Source organism: Drosophila novamexicana, unplaced genomic scaffold, assembly GCF_003285875.2.
Source record: "Drosophila novamexicana strain 15010-1031.04,08,12 unplaced genomic scaffold, DnovRS2.1 tig00000986-arrow-arrow-pilon, whole genome shotgun sequence".
In the NCBI taxonomy this organism is placed as follows: domain Eukaryota; kingdom Metazoa; phylum Arthropoda; class Insecta; order Diptera; family Drosophilidae; genus Drosophila; species Drosophila novamexicana.
The window spans coordinates 1,897,067-1,922,819 of record NW_020824835.1 but is presented as its reverse complement, the minus strand read 5'-3'; the positions used below and the strand labels follow the sequence as shown (position 1 = coordinate 1,922,819).

Sequence of the window (25,753 nt, the reverse complement as noted above, 5' to 3'; positions counted from 1 at the left end):
ATATCGATATCCTGTTTTTTGATCAATTTTCGTAAATATTAAGAGCTAGAGTCACCAAAGTTGACATATAGCTTCTAAAATGGAATATATATATTCATTTGATGTTGGAAGAAGAGGGTTCAGGGTATCCCCTAGTCGGGAGCTCCCGACTAGAACCTCTTACTTGTTTTTTTTTGTTCAACCGCCAATTTCCATATGGCAAACCTTTGAATATTGCAGTGGCTGTGGCAACGGCTGCAACAGTGGCTACCTCCTAATGTCGTTGGTCGCCACCGTCGTTGCAGAAAAATGCAATTTGAATTTTACCTCTTTGCCTGTCTCTACGGATGGTTGCAAAATTCCATGGCGGGTAGCAAACGGAAAAGGGCAAAAAAAAATTAGAAAAAAAGGCAAGGCAAAACATTTCCTGATCGAATCAAAGCAGTAGTCAAAAAGAGGGTAGAGAGCTAGAAAAAATATCAAATACTACCTAGCGCTGCATCTGATAGAGAAGCCGACTGACACTGAAGTTGGTTGATGGGCAAATGCCATTAGACGGCTTTGATTTGATTGGCGTTGATTGGAAAAAAGCCTGTCGCGATGTGGTCAACGGTGCGTATGCTTAATGTCAAGCAAAACCTTGTTGGAACCAGCGAAGGGCTCAAAATAAAAAATTAGCAAAATTTGTACAAACAAAAAAGTACCCGTTTTGGCAGCAGTTAATTCCGCTCGAATTCGATTGGAATTTAATATTGAATGGCTTCTAAATGAAAATTAAGCCAAATATACATAATCAGAATTAATAGCATGATTTTGAAATTTTACAAACCACTTTAAAAAGTAAACTCAACGGTTGCATGTGCTTAATTAATATTAGCTGAAAACAAAAAAGGTCTATGAGAAATATTTCAAAATTAGTTCGGTTTCATTTGCAGCAACAAAGTGTATTAAATTTACAAATAATTCCAGTAAAAAATAATCAGTTAAAAAAACCAAATTTAATTAAAGTTTTCAAAACCTTCGCATATCTATAACAAATTCAGCTTCAATTTGACTTAATTATTATAATTTAATTAAAAAAATTGACCAATTCGAGAATTCAGAAGAAGCACATACAAAATGCACAAAATCCAAGAAGCTTTAAATCAAACTTCAAAACAAGCAGCACATGTAATATAACCTTAAATGAATCTTCATAAATTTCACATCAAAGACTATTCCAATTTGTCTAGTTTCATAATTCACACATTGCGTATACGAAATGTTGCCACTCACACATTTTACATGGCACATTTCTAGCTTTGGCTGTTGTAGTCAGCTGCTGTCTGACATTATTGTGATTCAGATGGCGCACATCAATCGAATCCACCCAGCCTCCCACTCAGTGGGCTCTCGATAAGTGCTAGAAGCATCAATTTGTTTCGGCCTATTGGCCAAAAGAATTTAATCAGACTTGTCAGGCTGTAGAAAGTTGCCATTGGTTACCTTTCAGCTGGCAGTTATTGCCACTGATTGATTTGTCGAGTGCGAAAAATGCTGTTGAAATGTTTTCAGAATTTTCGATTCTGGCATTGTGCTCTCGCTCCCTTTGTCCATCTCTATCACGCTCTCGTTTAAAAGCTCTTTGATAAGTCGAATTCTCAGTTAACATTTTCCCGCTGCGTTATGAACTAATATGATATTCAGTAAGCGCAGACAGGACAGGAGCGAGCGGGAAACAAGTTGAAAGCAATTTCGACACGTTTTTCACATGACAACAGCAGAAAATAACATCACAGAGCGAAAAGGAAAACTTTGACAAGAAAAGTTAACATGCAGCTTACGCGTATGACGACTTGGTTTTTTCTCTTAACTTTCTTATATCCTTCTTTTGAGTTGCCTTTCACGAGCAGCTGCTGCTGCTGCTGCATGTTTTTTAGACAAAAGTCAATAATGCAAGAAAGTGCACCAAGCTGCAGCTGTTGCTTTTCTTTTCTGGCGCCTGGCGACGCTTTTTATGCAACCATTTCCTTTTTTTCTGATGTCCTTCCGCAAAGTGTAAAGCCAAAGGCAAAGCATAAAAACGCATCTCGGGACACAGCTCGAAAATACGCGAGCGAAATGTGATAAATGTTATGCATGTATGGATATACCCCGTAAACACGAGTTAGGAGGATGCATTAGCTAACAGCAGGGTATATTGACAAAGTTACCAATCCCTGAAACGTGTTGTCAAAATAAAATTACTTTGTCTCGCTCTGTCAACTGGTTGCAAGGAAATCTTAACACTTTTTTTCAAATTTAACATTTTGTTAACTAATACGAAGAACAATAAGCCCACGTTATAGGCTGGCGCTACAAACTCAACGGTAAAGCTGTACTTTAATTTTCAAATTGAACTTTATTTTTTTTTTAAATGCATTTAAAAAATTTGTCCGGTAATGGGAACTTTCACTGTATATAAAGAGTTTGTCCTTACTCGTGATCAAAGGACAATCTAAACTGTAGTAAAGTGTTATACATATGTTATATTAAGTGTTACACATATTTAAAAATAAGTTTAAAGTCATCAATAGAGAACCAAAAGGTATAATCAACAGTTTCCGTCCAAATTAGTCTTGTGCTAAGAAACTTGTAGCTGAAAAATAAACTTAGGTTCATAGAACCTTTGATTGGATTTGGATTTTTGTACAATATATAATCAACATGATATTGATTAGTACAGGGTATCATTTTGGCTGTTAGGCTGCAGCAGTTTATCATTTTCATTTGCTGCTGCTGCTGTTCTGAATGTCACTTTTTTAACTGTCCTGAGCTGCCTACTTTTAGGCGTTGCCTCAAACAAACGTTGCCTTGGGGTCTGCGTTTGGTGCTTGCTTTCAGCCGCATCATCAGTGCGGAACCATTTGAATATGCCGACATTTTTGACATGCAACAACTGACAGTCGCTTGAACTGTTTTTTTTGCAAATGTTGCTGTTGTTGTTGCAACTTTTGTGGCAATTTCATTGTCAGTCATCTCGCACACATCGCTCTTTCGCGCATTTCATGCTGCATGCCTCGTTTCCGCTGCTCAGCGATTTATTAGAACGTTGTTCAATCGTTAGCCAAAAGATTTACTGCACCTTTAATTCATATCCGTGGCAAGCGACTCCGAGTCAAGTCAAGTCCAGTCGAATCAAGTCATGAAAACTCATAATATTGATGAGACCCAGTTCGGCCTCAGCACGTGACTGAGCCCAGAGGTCTTGAACGACGAATAAGGGCTGGCAAAAATTTGTGCAATAAGACAGAAATTGCATAAAAATCAAGTAAACTATGTAAGCAGCAGCAGCAGCCAACAATTGCCATAGGCTGCAGCAAAATCTTCGTCACGGGCAGGGGGCGGGAAGCGGAGCGGGGCGTTGAGCAGCACTGCAGTCAACTTTTGGACTGCGTTTAAAATGCTGTTGACGTTGGCAAAAGACTTCACACAATTTTCAAGTTGTTTGGCAAGCCGAAAAGTCGACCGTGCACTGGTGTGTGTGTGTGTGTGTGTGTGTGTGCGCCCTTACTTTTTGAGGCCGGCACGTGCCTGACAGCCCAGCCAGTATTCGCCTGGAGCTATTCTCGTGGAATATGGGTCGCATTTGCTTTTTTGATGAGCACAAAATGATTTCTTGACTTGGTTAGTTGCAGCATTGAGGCAATGAGGCAGCGAGGTTGCATTCAGTTTTTTGCCTGATTTAATTTCTAGTTCATTTTCCACAGCACAAATTGCAAATAAATCGCTTTGGCCCGGCATAAATATTGAGCAAATGCCCACAGATATACATATTAGAGTATCTACGTGTGTCTGGCAGCTTATTTGCGATAAGGACTTCCAAGTGGCAGCCCCGACTAACCGCAGTCCAAATATCTATGACCGTGGTACTTCTCAGGTCTAGTTTCATATCATCGTCTCCTTTTGCCAAGATAAAACCAAAAGCCGTTCAAAGCCAACTCGAGGCGACGACGTCGGCAGAAAACAATAAAAATTGTTACAAAACGTTGCTTGCAGATAAACGAGGAGAGTGTTAAGCAGGGTGCGTGAGGCAACGGCGGCTGGTAGAGCAACTGAGGCACGTTGGGAGATAAAAAAAAATGGCTGCACATAAAACCAAAAAAAAAAGGCAACGATAAAATGCGACAAACAAACAAACAAATCTTCACTGCCAGGATAGAAAAATCACAGTGAGTTATCCTTGAGGGTAGCCCGCTAACATTCCACAGAGAGACAGACAGACAGACAGGGCGATGAAAGAGGGAGGGGAAAGTGAGTGAGACAGCCAGCAACATTCAGAGATATGAAAAGTGCCTTTATCTGTCGTCTGCGCTGTGAGAAATGCAATTGCCATTGCGATTAGTTTAAAGTAGTTGCGTCTCTTCGCCAAGTGGATTTTCAGTTTGAAAGCAAAGGAATTGTTTTCAAATAAGCCTGAGAAAATGTTAAACTATACGAGAATTATGGCTGACGAGCACAAAGGTTAAAAGTTGCTGCTAGGTGTGTGCTTGGGAAATTGCACACCATAATTCTCAAGTGGTTTAAGCATTGGACTTGCTAACATTAGTCTTTGCTCATATATTAAATTGATTCTTAACGATGAAGAAAATAACAGTTTAAAGAATTTAGGAAGTGTTCAGAACTTCATCACGTGATGAATTTAAAGCTATCCAATTTTAATTTTTTCTTCATTTTGAACATCTTTCGCCGAAATGTTTATTAAATTTTACGAGTCATGTTTGGGTCCTCAGCAATTTGTAAATAGTTCTAATTTATTTGATGTCATTTATAGCACACTATGTCATGTCCAGAGGCAACATGTTCTTCTTTTTTATTTCATTTCCGCTCTCTCATTGAAAACTACCTTTCCATTTCCCATGCTGCACTCGACATAATTCTACAATTTTCTGGACCTCCTGCATAGCTGTCAGTTCTTTAGAGCCTAAAGGTCGGCTGTCCGCGACTCACTCAGTTCAACGCAATTCACTTGACTTTTGACTATATTTTCTGTTCGCTTTTATTCTTCCGACTCTGCATTTTTGTGGCGCAATTTTTCGCACTTTTTCTTTTTTATTTTCATATTGTTTGTTTTTCATTTCTGTTGCTGTTTCTTCTGCCACGCAATGCAGCCACAAATTAGGCAAACTTTTGCAACACAATTGCTGGGGCCGCCATTGCTTGGGAAACTTTATTAGCTGTTTGGCAGGCGGCCAGCCGGAAAATGAGCTCCATGAAAAGCGCAAATGCAAAGAAAAGGCTAAAAGAAAAAAATATCTTTAATGCTGCGCCGCACTTTTCAAGGCTCTGCCAAGCGAACACATTAAGCAACTATTAATAAAGTCGAGAGCTGTCAGCTCGGTAGGCGGCAGCTGAGTTGACCCAACGTCGGCTCACACTTGATATAATTACCAACGATTTTCACACTCACTCGAGTTGCCATCGATGCGCACACACACTACCACTCACACACATACGCATATGCTTTTATCCACACAGCTGAGTGTTGCGGCTTAATCCCTTCATGTCACTCACAATTAGCCACTTGGCTAAAAATAAGAATGGCAAAAAAGTTGCTAGGACCAAAAGGGGATGGACGAAGGTGCGCGGGTTCGGCCAGAGCAGAGCAGAGCGAGCAGAGCATTTGCACGCTGTCAATAAGTGCGACTGACTTAGGCCAAAGCGGGTTTGACAGCGTGTGACAATACACGCAAACACTTGAAACGCCCACACACACACACACAAACTGTCTCTACCTCTCCCTCTCACACATACGCATTGCTAATTTGCGCTATAAAAAGGGACAACACATGCATACGCTTTGCATATTTATGCCCTGTAAAATATGTTAGTGATTGAAGCTACACAAATGTAATGTACATAAATAATATGATATTATTAGGCGTAAGGGCAAAATCACAATTAACTAAGTGAATAACGTAATGAAAAACTATTTGACAATTACAAAAGAGAAACAATGTTTAGGTCTTAAGCAACAGCAGACAGACTACAGGGTATCTGTTGCTCGACTACGGCTGCTGTGTAGTCTATTCTTTTTTTTTAATGGTCGCTATGCTGCGCTGTGCTGGGCAGAACAGAGACACTTGGACACAAGGCTTGGAGTGTCCTTCAGTCTATTTGGATACTTTGCATTTTCTGCGTTTTGCTTTTTTAGTGGCTGCTGTTGTTGTTGTTGTTTTTGTTGGCTTCCTAGCTAAATGTGCCCTATTTTTATGCGAGGCTACACACACACACACTCTCAGGCACACAGACAATGCCACTTTGGCTAATGAAATGCAAACGCTTCTGTGAAAATCGTGCACTGAAAATAGCTACAGACTTTATAACTGCAAAAAAAAAACTCGAAACACAACAACAGAGTCTATGGCATATTAATATTTATGCGTTGTGTTAGCAGAAGGCTAATGAATGCTGGCCAGAACGTAGCCTCCAGTTAACGCCTTGCTCCCGAGTACCAGAGACAGGAAAGTAAATAAACTCAGTTTAAACATTGAAGGCAGAAGTAATCCAATTGCTCGCAGTGTTTAAATACCAATTTTTCGTTATTTGCTTGTCAAATTGCAAACATCTGTTATTCATATTTAAACAAATTTCACAATCGGTTCTGCTCTCCTTGCCCTTTAACTGCCGCCTTTGCCAGATTGCTTAATTTGATGAGAAATGCGCGCGGCATGGTAACATACAAGATGGCAAAAACGTTTACAAACTTTTCAAGACCAGTTAGCATTGCTTTAATTGCATCCGGGTTGCCCTCCTGCTCCTTCCTACACAAACTTTGAATCAAGGCAAATAAAATGAGGCATCCGCGTTGAAAGGTAAAATGTTGGTCACGACTTTCTGCCCATTTCTCACTGCTCTTAAATTGATTTGCAAATTAAAATGTGTTGTCATTCTTAATGCCGAGGGTTATGCCCATGGCGCCCTTTACAGGAGCCTTTGCCGAATTTAATTAGCGTTTCGCGCGGCAACACAATACAAAAGTCTTCATAGATGATTTCCAATGCCGATCTATTCATAAATTGAAATGGAAGCAAATTATTTACGAACGTTGAAAATTGGTCGAACAGAATCCGATTAGAATACAAACTACATTTCAATATCATCAACTATCGCATATATAAATTAATGCATGTGAATCAACTGTATCAAAAGGCCAATAAGTTTCGAATTATTTCATTACCTCGAGCAGAAATATATGTCCAAAATGCATTAGAAATGTAATAACCTATTTATCATCTACAATGTATTACATTTTGTATTTATTATCCAGTTATTTTTCGCTGAGCTGTTTTGTTACATTTTAATACAAATTAATTCAATTTGATAACTTTTCTTGTTGTGTCCAGCAACAACAACTAAAATTGTTGCATCAATGATGGCTGTGCCTCTTTTTTTTTATGTAGGTTAAAATTAAATTAAACAAAAATAATTTTTAAAAACGCGCACATTCAATGCTTGTAAATAACAAATGCTCTGAAATGTTTTACCAAAGGCAAAATAATATAAATAAGATTAAAAAAACAGATGGCCAAAATAAAATGGAATGGGGCTGTCAGCGACAGTTCTCACTTAAAGCCAACAAAATTTGGGTGCTTCTTTTGTCTGTTTCGGTGTGCATGCAATTGAGTTTTCATTGCAGAAACTTCGGCACAAACAAGCGCGTAATTGAGTCTGGCTGCCAGAATTCACACCCTTACCCCTAGCTAAGGTTGTGCCTTCCACCTTTCTGTCCGATGCAGTTAAATTTGCTGAACGGCAAATCAAACAGCATAAAATGCACGGACCGAAATACAAATTAAGCGACAGTCCTGCCAAAAATTGAAAAGGTGTTGTTTGCATGGGCAGCAGCAACAGTAAAAAAAGGGAAATATGTAAAAGCAGAAAATATAAAAATATAAACCAGTAAAAATATATAAAATAAAAACGAATACCGGCATACTCTTTTTTTCTAGACACAAGACACTAGACACAAAATTAAATTAATATTTTTTTAAATATTGCAGACAAAAAAAATTATTTAAAATATAAAGTAAATAAAATTCATATAATTCAATGAGCATCTGCTTGAAAGTCCCTTTACTTGATTCTTCAATTATCGTAATTTATTTCAAAAATTTTCTTCTTGCGCCACCGTCATCAAGTGTGACAGTTAACAGTTTCATTGTAATATTTAAAAAAATAAAGCTATTTTGAAATATTTGCCTATTTCTCTGTTTCTCAAGTAACTACGAAGCGGATGCCAAATTCTGCATACCCTAGGCATATGTTCAGCATGCATCAAGAATTACGACGACAGCTACAAACAGTTGTATTCTGTGCGCATTGCCCGCTAGTCTTCTTCGCCCCTGCCCAACATATTGCTTTGTCAATAGACATCAAAAATGAAAATTGTAATGCGAACATTTCGGCGGACGAGCAGAGCCAATGTCATCGTCATCCTGTCATCCTGTGTGGAAATACGGGAATCCACTGCTGGATGATGCTCCGCCCGTTTGTTGTTTTTATGCAGCTGCACTTTTTTGTCGTACCCCGCCTCACTGTCCATTCATGGGTAGTTGGCTATATTGACAGCAGCAAATTCATTAATGTCAGGCCAAACAGACAGCGAACCTGTATTGGGCAATGGCGCCAGTTTCTCTCCTGGCACCTGTTCGTCCTGTTCCTGGTCATGTTGTATGTGGCCCTTGTTTCGGCCACCCACTCTAGTGTTCCCTGACCAAAAGTAATAATACTAGTTTATTCCTGGACGCGAAAATATGTCCGCCATTGTTAAACGGGTTGCATAGAGCAGGGACATAGGGCAGGGCGAGACGTGGTCAGTTCTATGTGAGTTATTGGCGAGAGGAGCCAGGACAATGGCCGTAATGAAGTGACAGCTTTATTGACAAATAAATTTTGTTTACCAACACTCAACGAAGCGTCGACTAGCAAACAAACAAACAACGGAAAATACTACTCAGCGACAAAGAGACCAGCAAATAATACCAGCAAATACTGCAGCTAACAGTGGCCAATTGTGCAATTTGCTTTGATCTTTGGCAATAAAATAAATTGCGTAAATATAACAAATGACGAGATAACAGACATAGTGCAACAGGAAAAGAGCGAATATTCTCTACATCAAGCCAAGTAGCTTCATTTCAAATTCAAATCAGACACACAGACAGGCAACATCAGTCAGAGGGGCAAATATAAGTACGTATGTGTGTGTGCTTACATGTGCGTGTGTGTGTGGCAACTGCAACAATGCGACAGCGTCATAAATTATGCAACAAATGTGCAGATTAAACACAAAATGCCAAAGCACTTAAAATGTCCGAATAATCAATGAGGCCTGGGCACACACCGACCAGGACGGAGAATGGGAGCTAAAGAGCGGGCGTTAGCGAGGTTAGAGCGGGTTGATAAGTGGAATCGATGATTCCTTGACTTTCTTCTGCCACGTTTCAGAACTGTCATCAGCAAACTTCTACTGTCAACGACAGAGGCAATTATAATTGTTTAAATATTTGAACATAATCAAATTAAAAGCGTTGACATGTACGAATGGGCTGTAATAAGAAATGCAGATACAGGCGTATATATCGTTATAGAGTATGTATGTAGTTACACATTCATACTCAGACCTGATTGAGCTGCAAGTGCGCTCAACCGGAAGTCCATCTACAAATACTGAAAACCGAGCACAAAAGCAAAGCAAGTAAATTAATAAGTTTCCGGCAAAGAAAGCAGATAATTATTCTTATGGAAATAGAAATGTTTACTTTGCAAGTACAAAACATATGAGATACGACACGACGAAGAAATGTATAAAGACATTTTAAGGATAAGCGAAAATAAATGACAGTTGAATATAGAATTTCATATGCAAATAAAATTCATATTTAATATTTATTATTACCTCACCAGTTTGACCGACCGAAATGGAAGTTCATTAAAAGCAAAGGTTGCATATTGAGATGCATGTATTTACTCATTGCTAAAACAAAGAGATTGCTACGAAAATTCTTGTTTTACCTGAAAGTTCAATATTAGTAGTAGTCGTATTTATTTACACTTTGCACTGAAAAGCTTAATAGATTAAGACAAGAATGCTGCTAGAGGCGGGCAAATACCCTAGATACAATATTAAAATATAAAATATGCATACATATACATTTATCTCACATTTCTAATATAAATTGTAATTAAGAATTTAATTAAAAAAAAGCGAGGACCAATACATGGCAGCACACTTCACTTTTTACAACAATATACAAATTTATAAAAGCGACTGAGTAAACTTATATTTATGTTATATTTACTATGAAAGCATTAGAGAAAAATGTGCACAACATTTCAGATTTGATGGAAATTTAGCCAAAATTAAAATGAAAAATTACATTTAATAGGCACTTTGTGGCTCTTTCCTGATGTTAGTTGACGTAACAGCGAATTGTTTATTTCTGTTAAAATTTATAAACTAAATACAATATTACATTGATAAATATTTGTCTAAAACTCCTATAAATGACATTTACAAATATTTTCATTAATTATTAATTAGCACATTTTACAAGTTTTCTATGCCACTGGCCAATTGTCGGCTGGCATGCGCGAAAATTGGCCAGGTTTCAATTATTCACGTTATTCACAAATGGTATGCGGTGAATGGGAAATTATGAAATGAACATTGTGATGCTATGCGAATTACGAATTGTGTATTGGTTTTGGGCAGGGCAAATACATTTTTGCATTGCAGGTGTCCCCTGCGACTTTCTTATAAATATTAAATGGCACCAAATGTTTGTGATGTTTTTGCTTAATACTCGCAAGACAAGCTAATTATCAACAATCAACACAAATGTCATGCAGCAATTTGCTGTTCAAACAGCTCTACAAGCAATAAATAAAAATAATATACAACATGCAGATGCACGGCAACGCCGACCCAATAAGTATGCTATAGAAAATGCAACAACTCATTTAAGTGCCGCATCGAACGCCAACAACGAGAACCGACACACAAACGAGTGGAAGGAAGATGCGAAGGGGAGGGGTGGGTGCCAAGTGTCATGGCGCAGTTTTCACTTACCCGTCAAGGGTTTCAAACGATTGAAAGCGAATCGCAGCCCAAAAGCCGCACCACCAACATCATTTATTTAAGAATATAAGAGCTTAAGAGTGGGATAGGGGCCCAGGGCTAGGGACTGGGGCGTGACATAGTCAGCTTACACAAGGATTTCATAGCTGTATTTGTATAAAGCCAGCTTCATGTTTAATATGCATGCCATGATGTCTGGTCAATCGGAGCAGAACCTGCCGAGTGGTTAGTCCTGGAGCTAGCGCTCGTTAGAGCTGGTGACAGAAGTGAGGGTTAGCCCAGCAATAATAGAAAGAGAGTAGAACATTTGGCAAAGCCAAAGGCAAAAGCTGCAAGCGAAGCTATAGCCAAGCTATTAAATACCCTATAATTTTGTTTAAAATAATATTACTTCAGGCCAATCACAAATATATACAATTAAATATGTATATTTTTAAATTTCACAGCGATTCCTTAAGATAGTAACTTTTACATAACATTTAATTTGTACCTTTTAAGTCTCACTATTATTTTGCTGGTTTAAAAATGGGATTCATAATATCATATAACGAACAACTCACATGCAACAAATATACCCGTTTTGACATGTGCTGGGTATGAGAAGCATAGCCTCTGCACGTAAATCATGTCCTCTGTATGTGCAGCGTCTCGTTCTTTCGTTTCTGTGATTGACCCAAAAATGCGCTGATTCGTTTTGATTTTTACTGTCTCCTTTCTCACTTCTGCCTCGTGCTTGGGATAATTTTTGTGGTTCTGCGCAAATGGAAAACAAAACAAGTAAGAGGTTCTAGTCGGGAGCTCCCAACTAGGGGATACTCTGAACCCTCCTCTTCCAACATCAAATGCATATATATATTCTATTTTAGAAGCTATATGTCAAGTTAACAAATTGCCCAAAAAACAGGATATCGCACCTACATCTAAAATTTCAAGTCTCTAGCTCTTATAGGTTCTGAGATCCTTGCGTTCATACATACGGACGGACGGACGGACGGACAGACGGACGGACGGACGGACGGACAGACGGACATGGCTAGGTCGACTCGGCCATTGATGCTGATCAAGAATATATATACTTTATGGGGTCGGAGGTGCTTCCTTCTGCCTGTTACATACATTTGGATTTTGCACAAATACAATATACCCTTATAACCATTTTTAATGGGTTCAGGGTATAAATATGCCACAAATCTATTGAAATTCTTGCCGAGTGTCCCCCCATTCCGACATCGCATAAATGCGCAGAGAGCCTGCCAAGCGTAAAAAATAATATTTCGAAATTGCTTTAAGTCCTGGAACTTTTGGCAACACCCCAAAAGTTGTTAGCAACATTTTGCTTGCATTTCGTTCGAATCGTGTTTACGGTGTGTCCTTTTTGACCATAAGTGAAAGATGGTAACCACAGCAACTGCAATCTGCAGCGAATTCTGCATCAATTGGCTTCCAGCTAACGTTGCTCGTTAACACCTGTCAGCACAACACCTAAGAGCAGCTGCTCACACACACACACACTCATATACCCCGCCTCTCCCAGGGGCAGCTGCAGTTTGTACGTTTGGCATAATAAATTAACTTGGCTGCCTTTTTGTTGCCATTTCTGGTTTTGCGGTGGCTTTTGGTGCCTCTGTTGCCTGTGGCGCTGCTCTGCGGCAGCTTCAATCTTAATTAGCTGCTGACGCAGTTTGCAGTTACCCACAGTGGGGAAAAATAGGTCGAAATATCCCCCCATCCCAAATATATGAATGTATGCACTTTATTCGGCGCCAGCCGCCAACGTTGCAACTTGTTAGTTACCTGCGGCAAAAGTGTCATGTTTGCCTAATGAGCACCAGAATACAAAGCACACACACACACACACATACACATGTATTCGCACCTGCTGACACAGTGCCACAAAGTTAAAAGCGAAGGTGAATGTTGCACTTAAAACCATTTTGGGAATCAAGTTAATTAACCACGAAACAGGTAAGAAGCTGCCAATCAAAAGTGCATCACAAGCAGATAAGCTCTAGAATACGTAAAGCTAACAGATTACATTCTTATTGCATTATAGATAAGAAACACATTTAGATGCTCTCTTACAGAAATTTATAGCAATAAAAAAGAGAATATATACAAAAAAATAATTATAAGTAAATAATTTGTTAAGTTGTTGTGCGAGAGTTTTGGTCAAGTCTTTAGCAATTATATTGTGAAAAGTCAATTGAAGCTCTCATAAAATTTATGGCCCGATTTTACAATGTTTAGATAAGGTTATACAGGTTTTTAAAGCCAGAATCCCTTTATCCCTTAAATTCAAATCCTCAGTTTGCTCTTCTATGCCATACTCTTTTACTCTAAGTTCAATTCATCTCCATCAGAATCTTTCAAAGTTCGGAGATATGGCCTTAAAGGCCATATTTGTGCAACGGGTGCCTAATCAGTTTTTTCTATTTGTCTGACACAGATCGACTATATATATATAAGATAAGATAAGATAAGATAAGATAAGAAAGACCACATGGCGCTAATCTAAAATGGCATTTCCTGTATCTGACAGTTTATCTCAGACATAGGGTTTATTGGAAGGTACATTGAAAAATCAACCCTTACAGAAATAATAAGATTTTAGGGAATTATGAGTATTTATAATGAATAATGAGCTTCTAAAAAGTTACGATTAATTAATCAACAAAATTTGCTTTTTAAGTTATGTTTTTTTTCGAGGTCTTAGAACGTCTTTAGGAACTTCGTTTAGTCAGTTGATAAATAAGCTTTTAACGTGCTTAAGTAAAATAAATATTTGCTAATTATTGTTGAAAACTGCCAGTTCTTAAACTTTAAATTAGTATGAACATTGTGCATCATTATAAAAAATTATAAAAACATAGTTTCTAACAAATAAGTATATTATTTTACCCTAACACCTGCAGATTTTGGGGCCTTTGTCCAATTGTAGTCTTTGTGCTTCCCGGCCAAGTCTTTGTTTTGACTTCATACAGCTGATGGGCAAATCGTGTTTTAATAATGTGGACTGTCAAACTGTCTGACAAGTAATAGAGGAACAGGAGCGAGCAGTGAATGCGCAACCCTTTTGCCATTGTCCACATTCGGACACGTTTTGAGTCCAAGGCTCACAGCTCTATTGTTTTGTCATGGCTCGCAGATTCTTTGTGCTTTTTTTGTTTCTAAAAGTTTTGTATTATTTAGAGCCGGAAATGTATTTGCAGCCTTGGCCCAAACGTTTGAATTGTTAATAATATTCCGTGTTGATGATTGTTTCTTTTGGACTTGACATGACACGCGACTGAAAAATGTTGCATCTATGCATTTTGTGCCTGTTTCGGGTTGTCATGATGCAGCCTTGCTCCAGTTACGTGTGCCCAATCTCCATAATGAAGTGAATGCCAAATGTTCATCACATATTCAGTTGCATGCAATTTGAATATGCCATAAATTACAAACAATGGCACCAAACTCACAAGATTCTTGAGCTTTCTTCATCTCTCTCAGTCGGCCTCTCTATTTGCCTCTCTTCTACTCGACTTATCCATAATTAATAGGCGCCCAAGCTGCCAGCACTAGACTCAATTCATTTGCCGAAACCCCTCTTCAAAATCTCATTTATTTGCAAGTCACTCAACAGGCGCCGCAAACACACCCTTGAAAACCACACCCCTCCTTTTTCCTAAAAGTATGCTGTAAAAAGTCATCGCTCATTTGTTATTTAATCTTCGTCCAGTGCGTTAGAGACAGGCCCCAACATCCTCCTACATCCTCGGCACCCCTCCCCACAAACCCTCTAGGCAACGTGTTAATGAGATTTAATTATTAAATTTTGAAATTTGTTGTTGCTGCTGCTGCTTTTGTTGCATTTTAAAATTGTCAAGTCTCATATTTCCATGCATTGCTTAGCAGAGAGTACACCCCCACACATGACAGCAATACGCCCACTTTTCACAAACTAAATACATTTATGTATTCGCTTTCTTTCTGCCTGCCGCCTTATCTAGTTACATCATTTTTGTTTGCCAAACTGCCAACTAAATTTTTGCTTAGCAGCAGCAACAACAACAACAAATAACAAGTTGCTGTTGCTGCTGGCAACAAACTTTTGGCGAGCAGTGTGTGTGCGTGTGAGTGTGTTGCAAATAATTTGCAATCAAAAGTTGCAGCCATGAAAATTTCCTATTCTGTTCTGAACATGGGCTGATGGCTTGCGAGTTGGCCAAACGGGCGTGCACACAGTCGCAGCTGTTTTGCATTTGTATTGCACCTCCCGCCCCCTATCACAGTTTTTCTCAACTCTGTCGCAAGTGTCTCGAAATTTTGGCTAATTTGTAAAATAAGCACAACGAGGCAAAAGTTTTCATCTCTGTGACTGTGTATGCCAGTGTTTGCATAGCAATTAAAATATTAGTTTTATCTGGTTTTTGTTGCAACTATAGCAACAGCAACTGATGCAGGTGTTATTGTCGGTAGGCGGCTTTTTAGGTGATTTAAAAAGTGGTTGGGGTGGTGCCAAGTCTTTAATCAAATGAGAGCCAGGCGACAAGCGTAACTCTAATTACCTGTGCAATTGTGCTGTTGCTGTCCTGTTGTTGCTGCTGCTCCTGCTGTTGCTGCATTTGCAGTTGCTGCCGAGTGAGATAAGAGCCAAACAAGCAGCAAGGATCAGACTAAGGCAGCAAGGCGAAGCCAAAGGCAAGGCATGAACAATAGCAGCAAATACTTAGGCAAAAAAAAAGCAACAACTGCACAGACAAATAGAACAGCAACAACAGTGACAAGGACAACGACAACAACAAAGAATGGTAAGCCAAGAAATTAAAGCAGAACAGCAACGACAACAACAAGTTTTAATTGAGCGCTGGCCGCGACAACGTGCTGCTTTTTGGGGGCGTGGTAGATTGTGGTGGGTCGCGCGCGTGAGTCAAATGCCAAACGTGCAAGCACGTTTTAGCCAAAGAAAGGCGCAACATTCAAACAAAACATTTCATTTAAGCCCTAAGAAGTTGCCCAACATTGTGCCAGCCGCTGCGCATTGCTATTGTTGCTGCAATACACACGAATTGCTGCTGCTGTTCCTGCTGCTGCTCGTGCTGCCGGTGCCAAAGCGAAAAGCAATTGTCTGTGCTGTTGCTTCGCGTGCTGCAATGCATCCTGAGCTTCATTTTCACAATGGCCGCAGTCATTTTGTATGCAAAATGCGGCAAAACAACAAGCACAACAGCAGCAAATATAAACAACAACAACAACAACAATTGCAACATTTAGTATTCACTCACTCACTTGCCATACACATTTAGTAGAGCACGCTCCAGCTCTACATTGAATTCACAATGCTCTAAATACAGAAGAGAAAATGAGTTTAACCACAAGTTGTGTGAGCAATTTACGCTGCAGAGAGTTGAAGATTGGAGATAGAAGTATTAAGCAACAATACGAACCGACACCTAAGATTAAAGTTCAGCTTAAGCAAATATATACTTCCTAATCGCAATAAGCGATAGTTGTGACAATTTCCATCACTTGCACTATCGATAGTTAAGGGTGTTTAGTTCCATACATTTTTATCTTGGGCATAGTTTCCTGAAATGATTGATTAAGCAACAATATATGTTGGTATTGCAAAATTTGTATAGCAGTGAAAACCTATCGATAATCCCTTTTTTGTAAATCCAGTGATATCTTTACTATATCTGAAAATATATAACAAGAATTGTTTCAATACACATAAAATTTGATCCTGATCAATCGAATATTTCAGGGATGAGGTAAACTCAAGAATAGGTCGGGCAACGAGGGTTTTCTCCTGTACGGATTGTCAAACTTCTTGCATCAAGAATGATGAATAAATTCGAATATATATTAGAAACTACCGGGCTTAGCTTATAAAATAGATCTTAAATATAATCTAAACAGAATTGAAACTCAGAAGAACATTTTAATAATTGAACTAAAAATATGTGTGTTATCAACTTTCAAATACGAAGAAATAAATTTTAATATTAATATTTCTCTCTCCGTTTTGTCCCCTGTATATTGTTTGGCACAGCGCTTATCTATAGTGTAGCTATAACAATTGCCGCAGCATGAGCGACTTTTTGTTGCAGTGTCCAGCCCGAGGGCTTGAGTTCTTTTCAATGCTTGTTGTTGCACTTCACGATTTGACTTGCTACTTGGACCGAAAGGAAAAGAAACCAGCAAAGCAATACACAAACTAAATAAACAACAAACTAACATAATAACAACAATGGCAACTGCAGCAACAACAATGCCAACAATAACAACAAAACAGCAACTGCAGTTAACTTCGTAGCTGGCGGCATTTAGTTGACTCGACGCTCGACTTAATTGGCGTTAGGTTGGAGGGAGAAGGGTAGGTTGGCCCAGCTATCCGCCAACAGCTAGCTGATTTAAATGCATTGTTGGCCAAGACTTTTGCAGTAAAGAAATATTTACTTATTGCGGAAATTGCTGACTATTATTATGCATTATGCCAATTACTTCGACATTCACTTGACCAACGATGGGCAGACAAATTACGCACAAGAATCTTCAAGAATTGAAAACTACTAAGCTGCTTAGGTAAACAAATTTTTGAAATAAAATAATTGCCATGCTGTATTCACATTTTAAATTTTTAAAATAAAATGTTGGCAAAAAAATGTGAAGCTGGAAGTAGTCTGTTTTACTGAAGCTCTCTTCTAGAATGTAGGTCTTAGAGAGCGAGACATAAACAAGGGTATTTTAAAGCAGAGTACACGAATTGCGGATATGTATATATACTTGTTTTTAGTTGCTTTTTACAGCTGTCTCTAAGCTCTAAGCTTAAGGCATTTGCTACTTAAATGAACAACTCGATTAATTGGCTTTTTACGTGCATTACTTTATCAATTAAATTTGGCGGCCATTCAGACAGACACACTATAATGCATTTATAAATTAATTTAATTGCCAATTATTTACATAAAAATATTTACGCAAATACTTTGTGCAAATGCCGCCGAACCGATAAAAGTCAAACAACAAAAGCTGTTTCAATGTTAAATGTTTGATGTTGGCGTTGACGCGCAACAAATGCAACACAAAACAACAACAACAACAATCCCTGCAACTATTTAAATATTTGCGAACGCTGTTCACTTGCGATTTGTGGCTGACTCTATAGCCTCTCTATTTTCGTGTCGTTTTGTCAGCTGTTTGACAATTTACAAGCGCTTGCAATTTAACGCCTCTCAGCCGGCGCTGCGCATACCAAGACTCAGCCGGGGCAAGCCCACAACATCGACTCGGCGATTATGATCGCTTTATAAACAGTTTATATTTGGGTGTGTGTGCGTGCATGCGTGTGTGTGTGTGTGTGTCACGCTTAATTATTGTAAGTCAACACTTGACTACTGAGTGATTTACAATAGGCCAAAAGACAAGACAAGGCCAACAACTAGCTGTTTGGTCAGTTGATTTTCGACCGGAAAGTCAATACAGCAACATTGCGTATGCGTGATATTTGCATATGTGCAATTTGATATTAAGTATGCGTAAGAAACTTTTAACTACAAGTCTGCTGAAATGAAGCGCCTAATTACAAACAAGAATTGTAATACAACCAGAACATAAACTGACTCTGAAACAGAACCAAAGCAAGCCATTGTGGCTAAACGCAATGCGAGTGAGGTGTGGGTGGCGAGCCCAAAGCAACTGCCAACTTCTTGGCAATAATAGCAACCGCAGCAGCAGCAGCAGCAGAGCCAACAGCAGCTACACAGCCACAAAAACAAACAGGCACGAGAGGTAAGGGTTGGAGTATCAAAATCATTGCCAAGCGCAGGCAACTAAGTTGCAAGGTTGACCAGCAACACTTACAACTTCCACATATAACTGCAACTTCATGACATTTACTGTATTTAAATGGATTTTGGCAACGTAAGCTGGAAACAAACCCGAAACACCCACACAACCTCAATTGCAATATATAGTTGCCAACATATGTGCCATATAAAAGAGCGGCCACTGGCCTGGGCAAATGGTTCTTAGGGATAGCATTTAGGAGCTGGCAAATGGGAACTGGGAACTGGTTACTGCGCTGGATGTGTTTGCCAAAATGTTTAATGTGCATCCGCAGTGGCCAAAATACACACAAGACAAACATACGACAACAAGATGCAGAGATATAGTGTATGAGAGAGAAAGAGAAGGACGGGAGGGCTTATACAGCCAACTTACATGTAGCCACGTCTATGGCTGATTTGGCTCTGGCTAACTGACTTTTGTGGTTGGCAATGCAACTGAATGTCTAGCAGAGTTCCATTTCTTCTCTGGGCGTCTCCCTAGCCTGTTGTTTGCTCTTGGCATATTTGTGCAGCGGGACATGCCACCAGCTTGAGCTGTAGCACACACACGCACACACACCAAAGATATTATAATTGCATTTCAATGCCATTTGCAACAGAAATTGTAACCGCAATTAAATTTCAGTGGGCAGCCACTGCTTTCTAATTAGTTGGCTCAGTTTGCTGCAACTTTTTAGGTCTATTCTCTTATCCTTTATTGTTTTTTATTTTTGGTCGCGACTCATCCATCGGACAGGGTACGGGCTCAGCTCATTACCCGTCCAATTAGCGGACCCGCAATTGCAGGAGAAGCGGGAAACTTGCAGCCACAGACTGCGCAAAAATTAATTTTAATTGCTATTTAACTGAGCGTGACGTTTGCAGATCCTTTTTGGCAGCTTGGCAGCGCCAACAACGTCAAAGGATTTCACTTCATTTTCTTGCCTTTTTTATTGTTTTTCATTGTGCTGCCCAGCCTTTGAGTGGGTTAATTAATTTGTAAATTGCGGTTGGACAATTTTAAGTCCGCAACTGCAGCAGCTTTGACTACTAGGACTATTAATGTGCTACATGTACAAGCTTAGCTATTTCTATACACCTGCTCTGGCAGCCGGCTAACATGCAAGATTTAACGATAGAACACGTTTCAATTTTAAAACAGAATAACACACATACACACAACATCTGTCAGTCTCTGGAGACGAGGGAGTTCAGACTAAAACTGTTCGCAATATATTCATACCCAATGTTTAAAGATAAAGTTCATTCGTTGGTTCTAGATCCAACATTTTTCAATTTGGCTTAATATTTTTAAGGCTTTTTTTATTTATTATTAAATAGTCAATTCACTCACCAAATTAAACTGTTCCATTTAAACATTTTTTTCAATTGAATATAATTTTTATTGAACGCAATAAATATTTTTCCTAGAACATAATATCAAAAATTGCTACATTATATTTTAATGTACATGAAATTAACACTAAAAATAAATTTAATATAATATTTTAATATATTATGTCAATTAAGTATAACTATATTTAATAATAGTTTTCCAACTTTGGCAATAATAGTTGGAAAACTATTATTAAATATGGTTATATATATATACGATAATAATTTTATATTGTGTCCAATTTAGTTTTTAGTCATTAAATTTAACCCTTTGACTCTAAAGTTCAACATTAAAAGATCATTTAATTACAAAATAAAAAGGTAATTCCAGGGTCAGCCTCTAACTGTGTCGTACACCTATATTTAAACAAATTTTAACTGCTTTACCCTAAACCACACAAAGCTTTTTATGGAGCTTTCTCTAAATTTCCAGTGCGGGTATAAAAAAAAAGGAAAAAAAGGAAAGCTAACCAAAACAGCTCACAGCTTGCACAGCTCGTCCCTTTACAATCTGCTTGCCTAGGTGTTAAAAATAAAAAGGGACGAAAAAAGTGCGACAAGGCTCATTAGTCCACCCCCTCCCCCACCACACAAGGCCCCTTTACTCTCGCTCACCCCTCTCTCCCTAGCACATCTGCTATTCCTGCGCGTCACGTCGTTGCCTTAATGAATTCAGCGTTTATGGCGCTTATTCCATTTGCTTTCATTATCACTATACAATGACACACACACACGGACACATATACACCCGCACACACATGCAAGCTGGTTTGCATATGTATTTGGGTGTGTGTGCGTGACATGAACTTTTTGGCTTGGGGCGGCAGCGAAATTTAAATATTTGACACATTGAAATGGAGGCCGGAGGTTTTTGGTCCGTTTTTGTATCCTCTCATGCGACGTGACAGCATTAACTTAATTACGCAATCATAGGAAATTGGTTTCTCTCAAAAAACTGAAAAAAATCATTATATAGATTTGTTAACTGTATCTCTTCACACTTATCCTCTTTCTCTCTTGTCTCTTGCAGGTGCGCACACTTTTCGTCAGTGGCTTGCCCATGGATGCCAAGCCACGTGAGCTATATTTGCTTTTCAGAGCATATGAGGTGAGTAATCCGTAAGAAAAACTTTCTAAGCGACGGCCACATTTATATACCTTAATTGGATTCAAAGATACGTAGAGCAAAACACTTGAGGGTAGCCAATTTCTATTGTTAGTTCTTCAAGCTGTTAACGTGTTATGATGTATCGTTAGGATTATTTTATAAATAATAATTAAAAAAAGTAAATCAATTTCAATAAATTAATATAGATATTTGAATTTCCTAAACTTAATATTTTTGAATTTTTTTTATTTCCTTTCTATATTTTAATTTCTATTTTAACAATTTAATAATGTTTGCTACAAATTTTTCATTACTATAAAAGTTTTTATATTGAAATAGAAAGAACTGCTAGGTAGTAAACTAGTATAGTATAAGAAATCAAAATGTATGTGAGCCTATTAAAACATATATCTATGTTTTTCAAGTATCAATTATAAAATCAAAAAACATTCCCAACTTTTTCTAACAGGGCTATGAAGGATCTCTACTAAAAGTAACTAGCAAAAATGGCAAAACAGCATCGGTAAGTAAATGATACACAAAAAATATAGAGAAGTAAGTTGTTTATATATTAAATCCTTCATCTTCAACCACAGCCCGTTGGTTTCGTAACATTCCATACAAGAGCCGGTGCCGAGGCAGCCAAACAAGATCTGCAGGTAACATATAATGGCAAATTTGCCTACGACTATATATATTTATATTACCTAATATTTTCCCTAACTATATACATATATATATATAAAATAATCGATCAACACCAAAAATTCTTAGCAACGTCTGCAAAATAAAAAGACCTTCCCAAACGGCAATAAATATACAAACTTTTCGGCGTTCCAAAAACGTTTACACTTAGATTGTAAAGCACAGAAAACCAAAACTTGTACTTATATTATTGCCTGGCTTACACTGAGCGTTAAGAACCGTAAGGCCCTCAACAACAACAATCGTATCTCAATCAATCCACAGTAACAACAAAAACAAAAACAACAACAACAACAGCAAGATGTACTTTTCACACGTGCTTGCATTTTGAAAGATCCCTCACCGCATTTACATTTAAGTCTTTCCTTACTTGATTTTTCTATCTTATTATTTTTGGTATTGCATCTCAATCTCAGAAAACATCTCTCTCTCTCTCCCTCTCAATCTCTCGCTCTCTCTCTCTCTCTCTCTCTCTCTCTCTCTGTCACACCATCACACACATATACACACTACACTCTCTCATATGTATACTAGCAACTGCAATGAGGCAATGAAGCACCAAAAACAAGAACCTTTAAAAAAATATATATAAAAATAATATTTCTAGCCCACAATATATTTGGCTGGTGCATGTCAATGCCACCCCCCTCTACTCAATAGGCAGCACCTGTTGGCACTGAATTTCCTGAATGACGCTTCCCCCAACGTTCCACTCATAGGTGCTCTTCCTATGCAGTTGCTGTACTCATCTCCTGCTTTTGATTTCTCTGCATATCACAAGAGATAAAACCACACACACATACAACCACACACACATACTCAATTGGCCCCTAACCCATTCTAAAAAGAGCAGCCACACAAAGGCAACACTCAAAGCAGCAGTTCAGCGTTTTGTAAGCACCGCCCAAGAGCCAAGTTGGTTTTTATGTCCCCAATCAAAAGACAAAGGGAACAAGTTAAGAGAGCGCAAATTCTTCTCGCTCGCTGTCAACTCCATATCTCTTTTAACACTAGTTATGCGACATTCAAACTTATTTTTGGCGAATTGTTGCAATTTAAAGAATTATATAATAGAAATTAAAAAAGTACGAAAAGTGTTGAATAAAAACCAAAATAAAAGTAAAGAAATTCAATCCAAAAACACTTTTATTATTCTTGCAAGAGTAAAAAATGTAAAAAAAATTCAAACCGCTGTATTTTGATCTGATCATTTACAGCAGGGTGTACGCTTCGATCCCGATATGCCCCAAACAATTCGCTTGGAATTCGCCAAGAGTAACACGAAAGTGAGCAAACCCAAACCACAGCCCAATACAGCGACAACAGCCTCACATCCTGCATTGATGCACCCACTCACTGGACGTAAGTAAAAAAAAAAATTGAAAAATTAAAAAAAAAAAGAAAAGGAAAATCTCAACTCAGCAACTGCTAGTTTTCTTTCTTTTTTCTTTTGGTTAATCTATTCTTTTGGTTTATGTATGTAGTTAATAGTTAATAACAAAAAAAAAAAAAACACAAATACTTCTTCGAGCTAACGAACCGAAGGCGTACTTTAAAGCGTACGCAGTGCACTTCCTAATTATCTCGACACGTACACACACACATACATACATATAACAACAACAAAATCCAACAATTGAACAGTTGAAATTTGCTTCAAGTGCACACTCTATAATATTATACATACATATATAAGAATCGAATATATTGCTATATATATCAAATGTTATCTATTAGCGTACGCCCGAACTAAATTTCGCTATAAATATTTACATAGGTGACAGCAACACCTCAACAACTACAACAAGAACTACAACAACAAAAACAACAACTATGATATTATGTAACGCACTTTGATCACTGTAACACTTTGTTTGAATTACACACCACTAAAAACACACACACACAAACACGCACACTCACACACGCAGCCACACACAATCCGTGAGATACTTCACAAAAAGCTCAGTCAAAAGAAAAATAGCGTACCGAATTCTCAAATTTAAAAGAAATTTGCTTGCAAGTTTTCAAGCCCAGAAATATCTCTAAGAATATGTTCAAGCCTTCTTAAGACACATTTACGATATTTAAAATATTTATTACGTTTCTTATGTTCGACAAAATATTTAAATTCCATTGGTTTCCATCGCCGACAGCCGACAGCAAAACAAAAGACTTAGGTAACGAACTCGAAAGATTATATACATTTTTTTGTTGTCGATTTTCATTTTGTAAAGTAAACTTTTTGTTGGTCACTCACAAAAAATAGGTAAAAAAAAAACAAAAACCAACAAGAACAAAAAATGATTCTAACAAAAACTAAACACAAAAAATTGGCGCTGAACTGATTTCTCGTTTCTCTCTTTCTCTCTCTCTCTCTCTCTCTATCTCTTGATTTCTACTCCCTTTTCTCTTAGATCTGGGCGGGCCGTTCTTTCCGGGCGGACCCGAGCTATGGCATCATCCGTTAGCGTATTCGGCCGCCGCCGCCGCTGAGCTGCCCGGCGCCGCTGCACTGCAGCATGCAACACTCGTGCATCCGGCACTGCATCCGCAGGTGCCCGTCCGCTCCTATCTCTGACTAAATACAGACAAAGTAATGGAGCAGCCTATGCATCAAGTGAGTACAGAAGAGCAGCTAAACCACAGTCAATCACAGTATTAATTGCTCGCTTGTTGCCCACTGTTCCATGTTGCAGACTCAAATGGCAATGCCACATCATCAGACAACTGCTACCGCTTTACATCCCAGCCAGCAGGCGGCCATGGCGCACATGGTCGCTGCTGCCGCTGCCGGCGGTGGTGGAGGTGCAGCTGCTGCTGCGGCGCCTCAAGGCGCTGCGGGTAATGCAGCAGCTGCAGCTGCTGCCGCCGCCGCCGCTGCTGCTGCCGCATCGCATCATCATTTTTTATCCAGTCCCGCGCTGGCTAGCCCCGCCGGCTCCACGAATAACGCCGCACACCCGGCCAATCCACAGATAGCCGCGAATGCGCCCTGCTCCACGCTGTTTGTGGCCAATCTGGGCCAGTTTGTGTCCGAGCACGAGCTCAAGGAGGTTTTCTCTAGGTAAATGAATGGCTTGAACTATGATTTAATAATAGAACTATTAGCGGTATAAGCTAAAGGATAACCAATAACAAAATAAGATTCACTCACACACACGTAAACACGTTACAAAGTTTGAGTTGTTGAGCGAAAACTGCACCACTGTTGACCACAGCAGCCACCCACTAAAAAAAAAAAAAATTAAAATATTAGTAACACTAAACCACCACCACCACAACCAATAACCACCAACAAAAAATGCACCACAATTTTTCTTGAAATTCTAACTAATTGCAAAGACTAATCAATAAATTTTAATGCGTTCTTTCTTTGGTTTGTCGTTTGTTGCCCAACACTTGTATTGTACATGAAATATCGATAACCGACTACTCATATACCTATATATCTATATATATCGTATATCGTATATCGTATATATGCAAACCAAATATGTTATCAATATGCACAGTATGCCTGGCTTTTGTCGCCTACGAATGCACACAAAAGGTACGCACAATATCACATCTTCTATGCCTCCAACTTTGTCTTCAACTCTGACTTCTCCAACACCAACTTCAACTTCCTACACTGCAACTGTCAACCAA

At 38.6% G+C, this 25,753-nt stretch overlaps 1 protein-coding gene across 1 annotated transcript in view; it reads left to right on the top strand.

The window, feature by feature from the left end:
• Positions 1 to 25,753, top strand: part of LOC115765629 (protein couch potato) — a gene marked incomplete at its 5' end in the record, with an annotated part of 63,847 nt that overhangs the window by 34,731 nt on the left and 3,363 nt on the right. Inside the window, 7 exon segments of the mRNA XM_030709280.1 lie at positions 21,320 to 21,397; positions 21,867 to 21,920; positions 21,994 to 22,056; positions 23,320 to 23,464; positions 24,520 to 24,722; positions 24,802 to 25,169; positions 25,618 to 25,655. Of these exon segments, the coding sequence (XP_030565140.1) occupies positions 21,320 to 21,397; positions 21,867 to 21,920; positions 21,994 to 22,056; positions 23,320 to 23,464; positions 24,520 to 24,722; positions 24,802 to 25,169; positions 25,618 to 25,655 (949 nt within the window).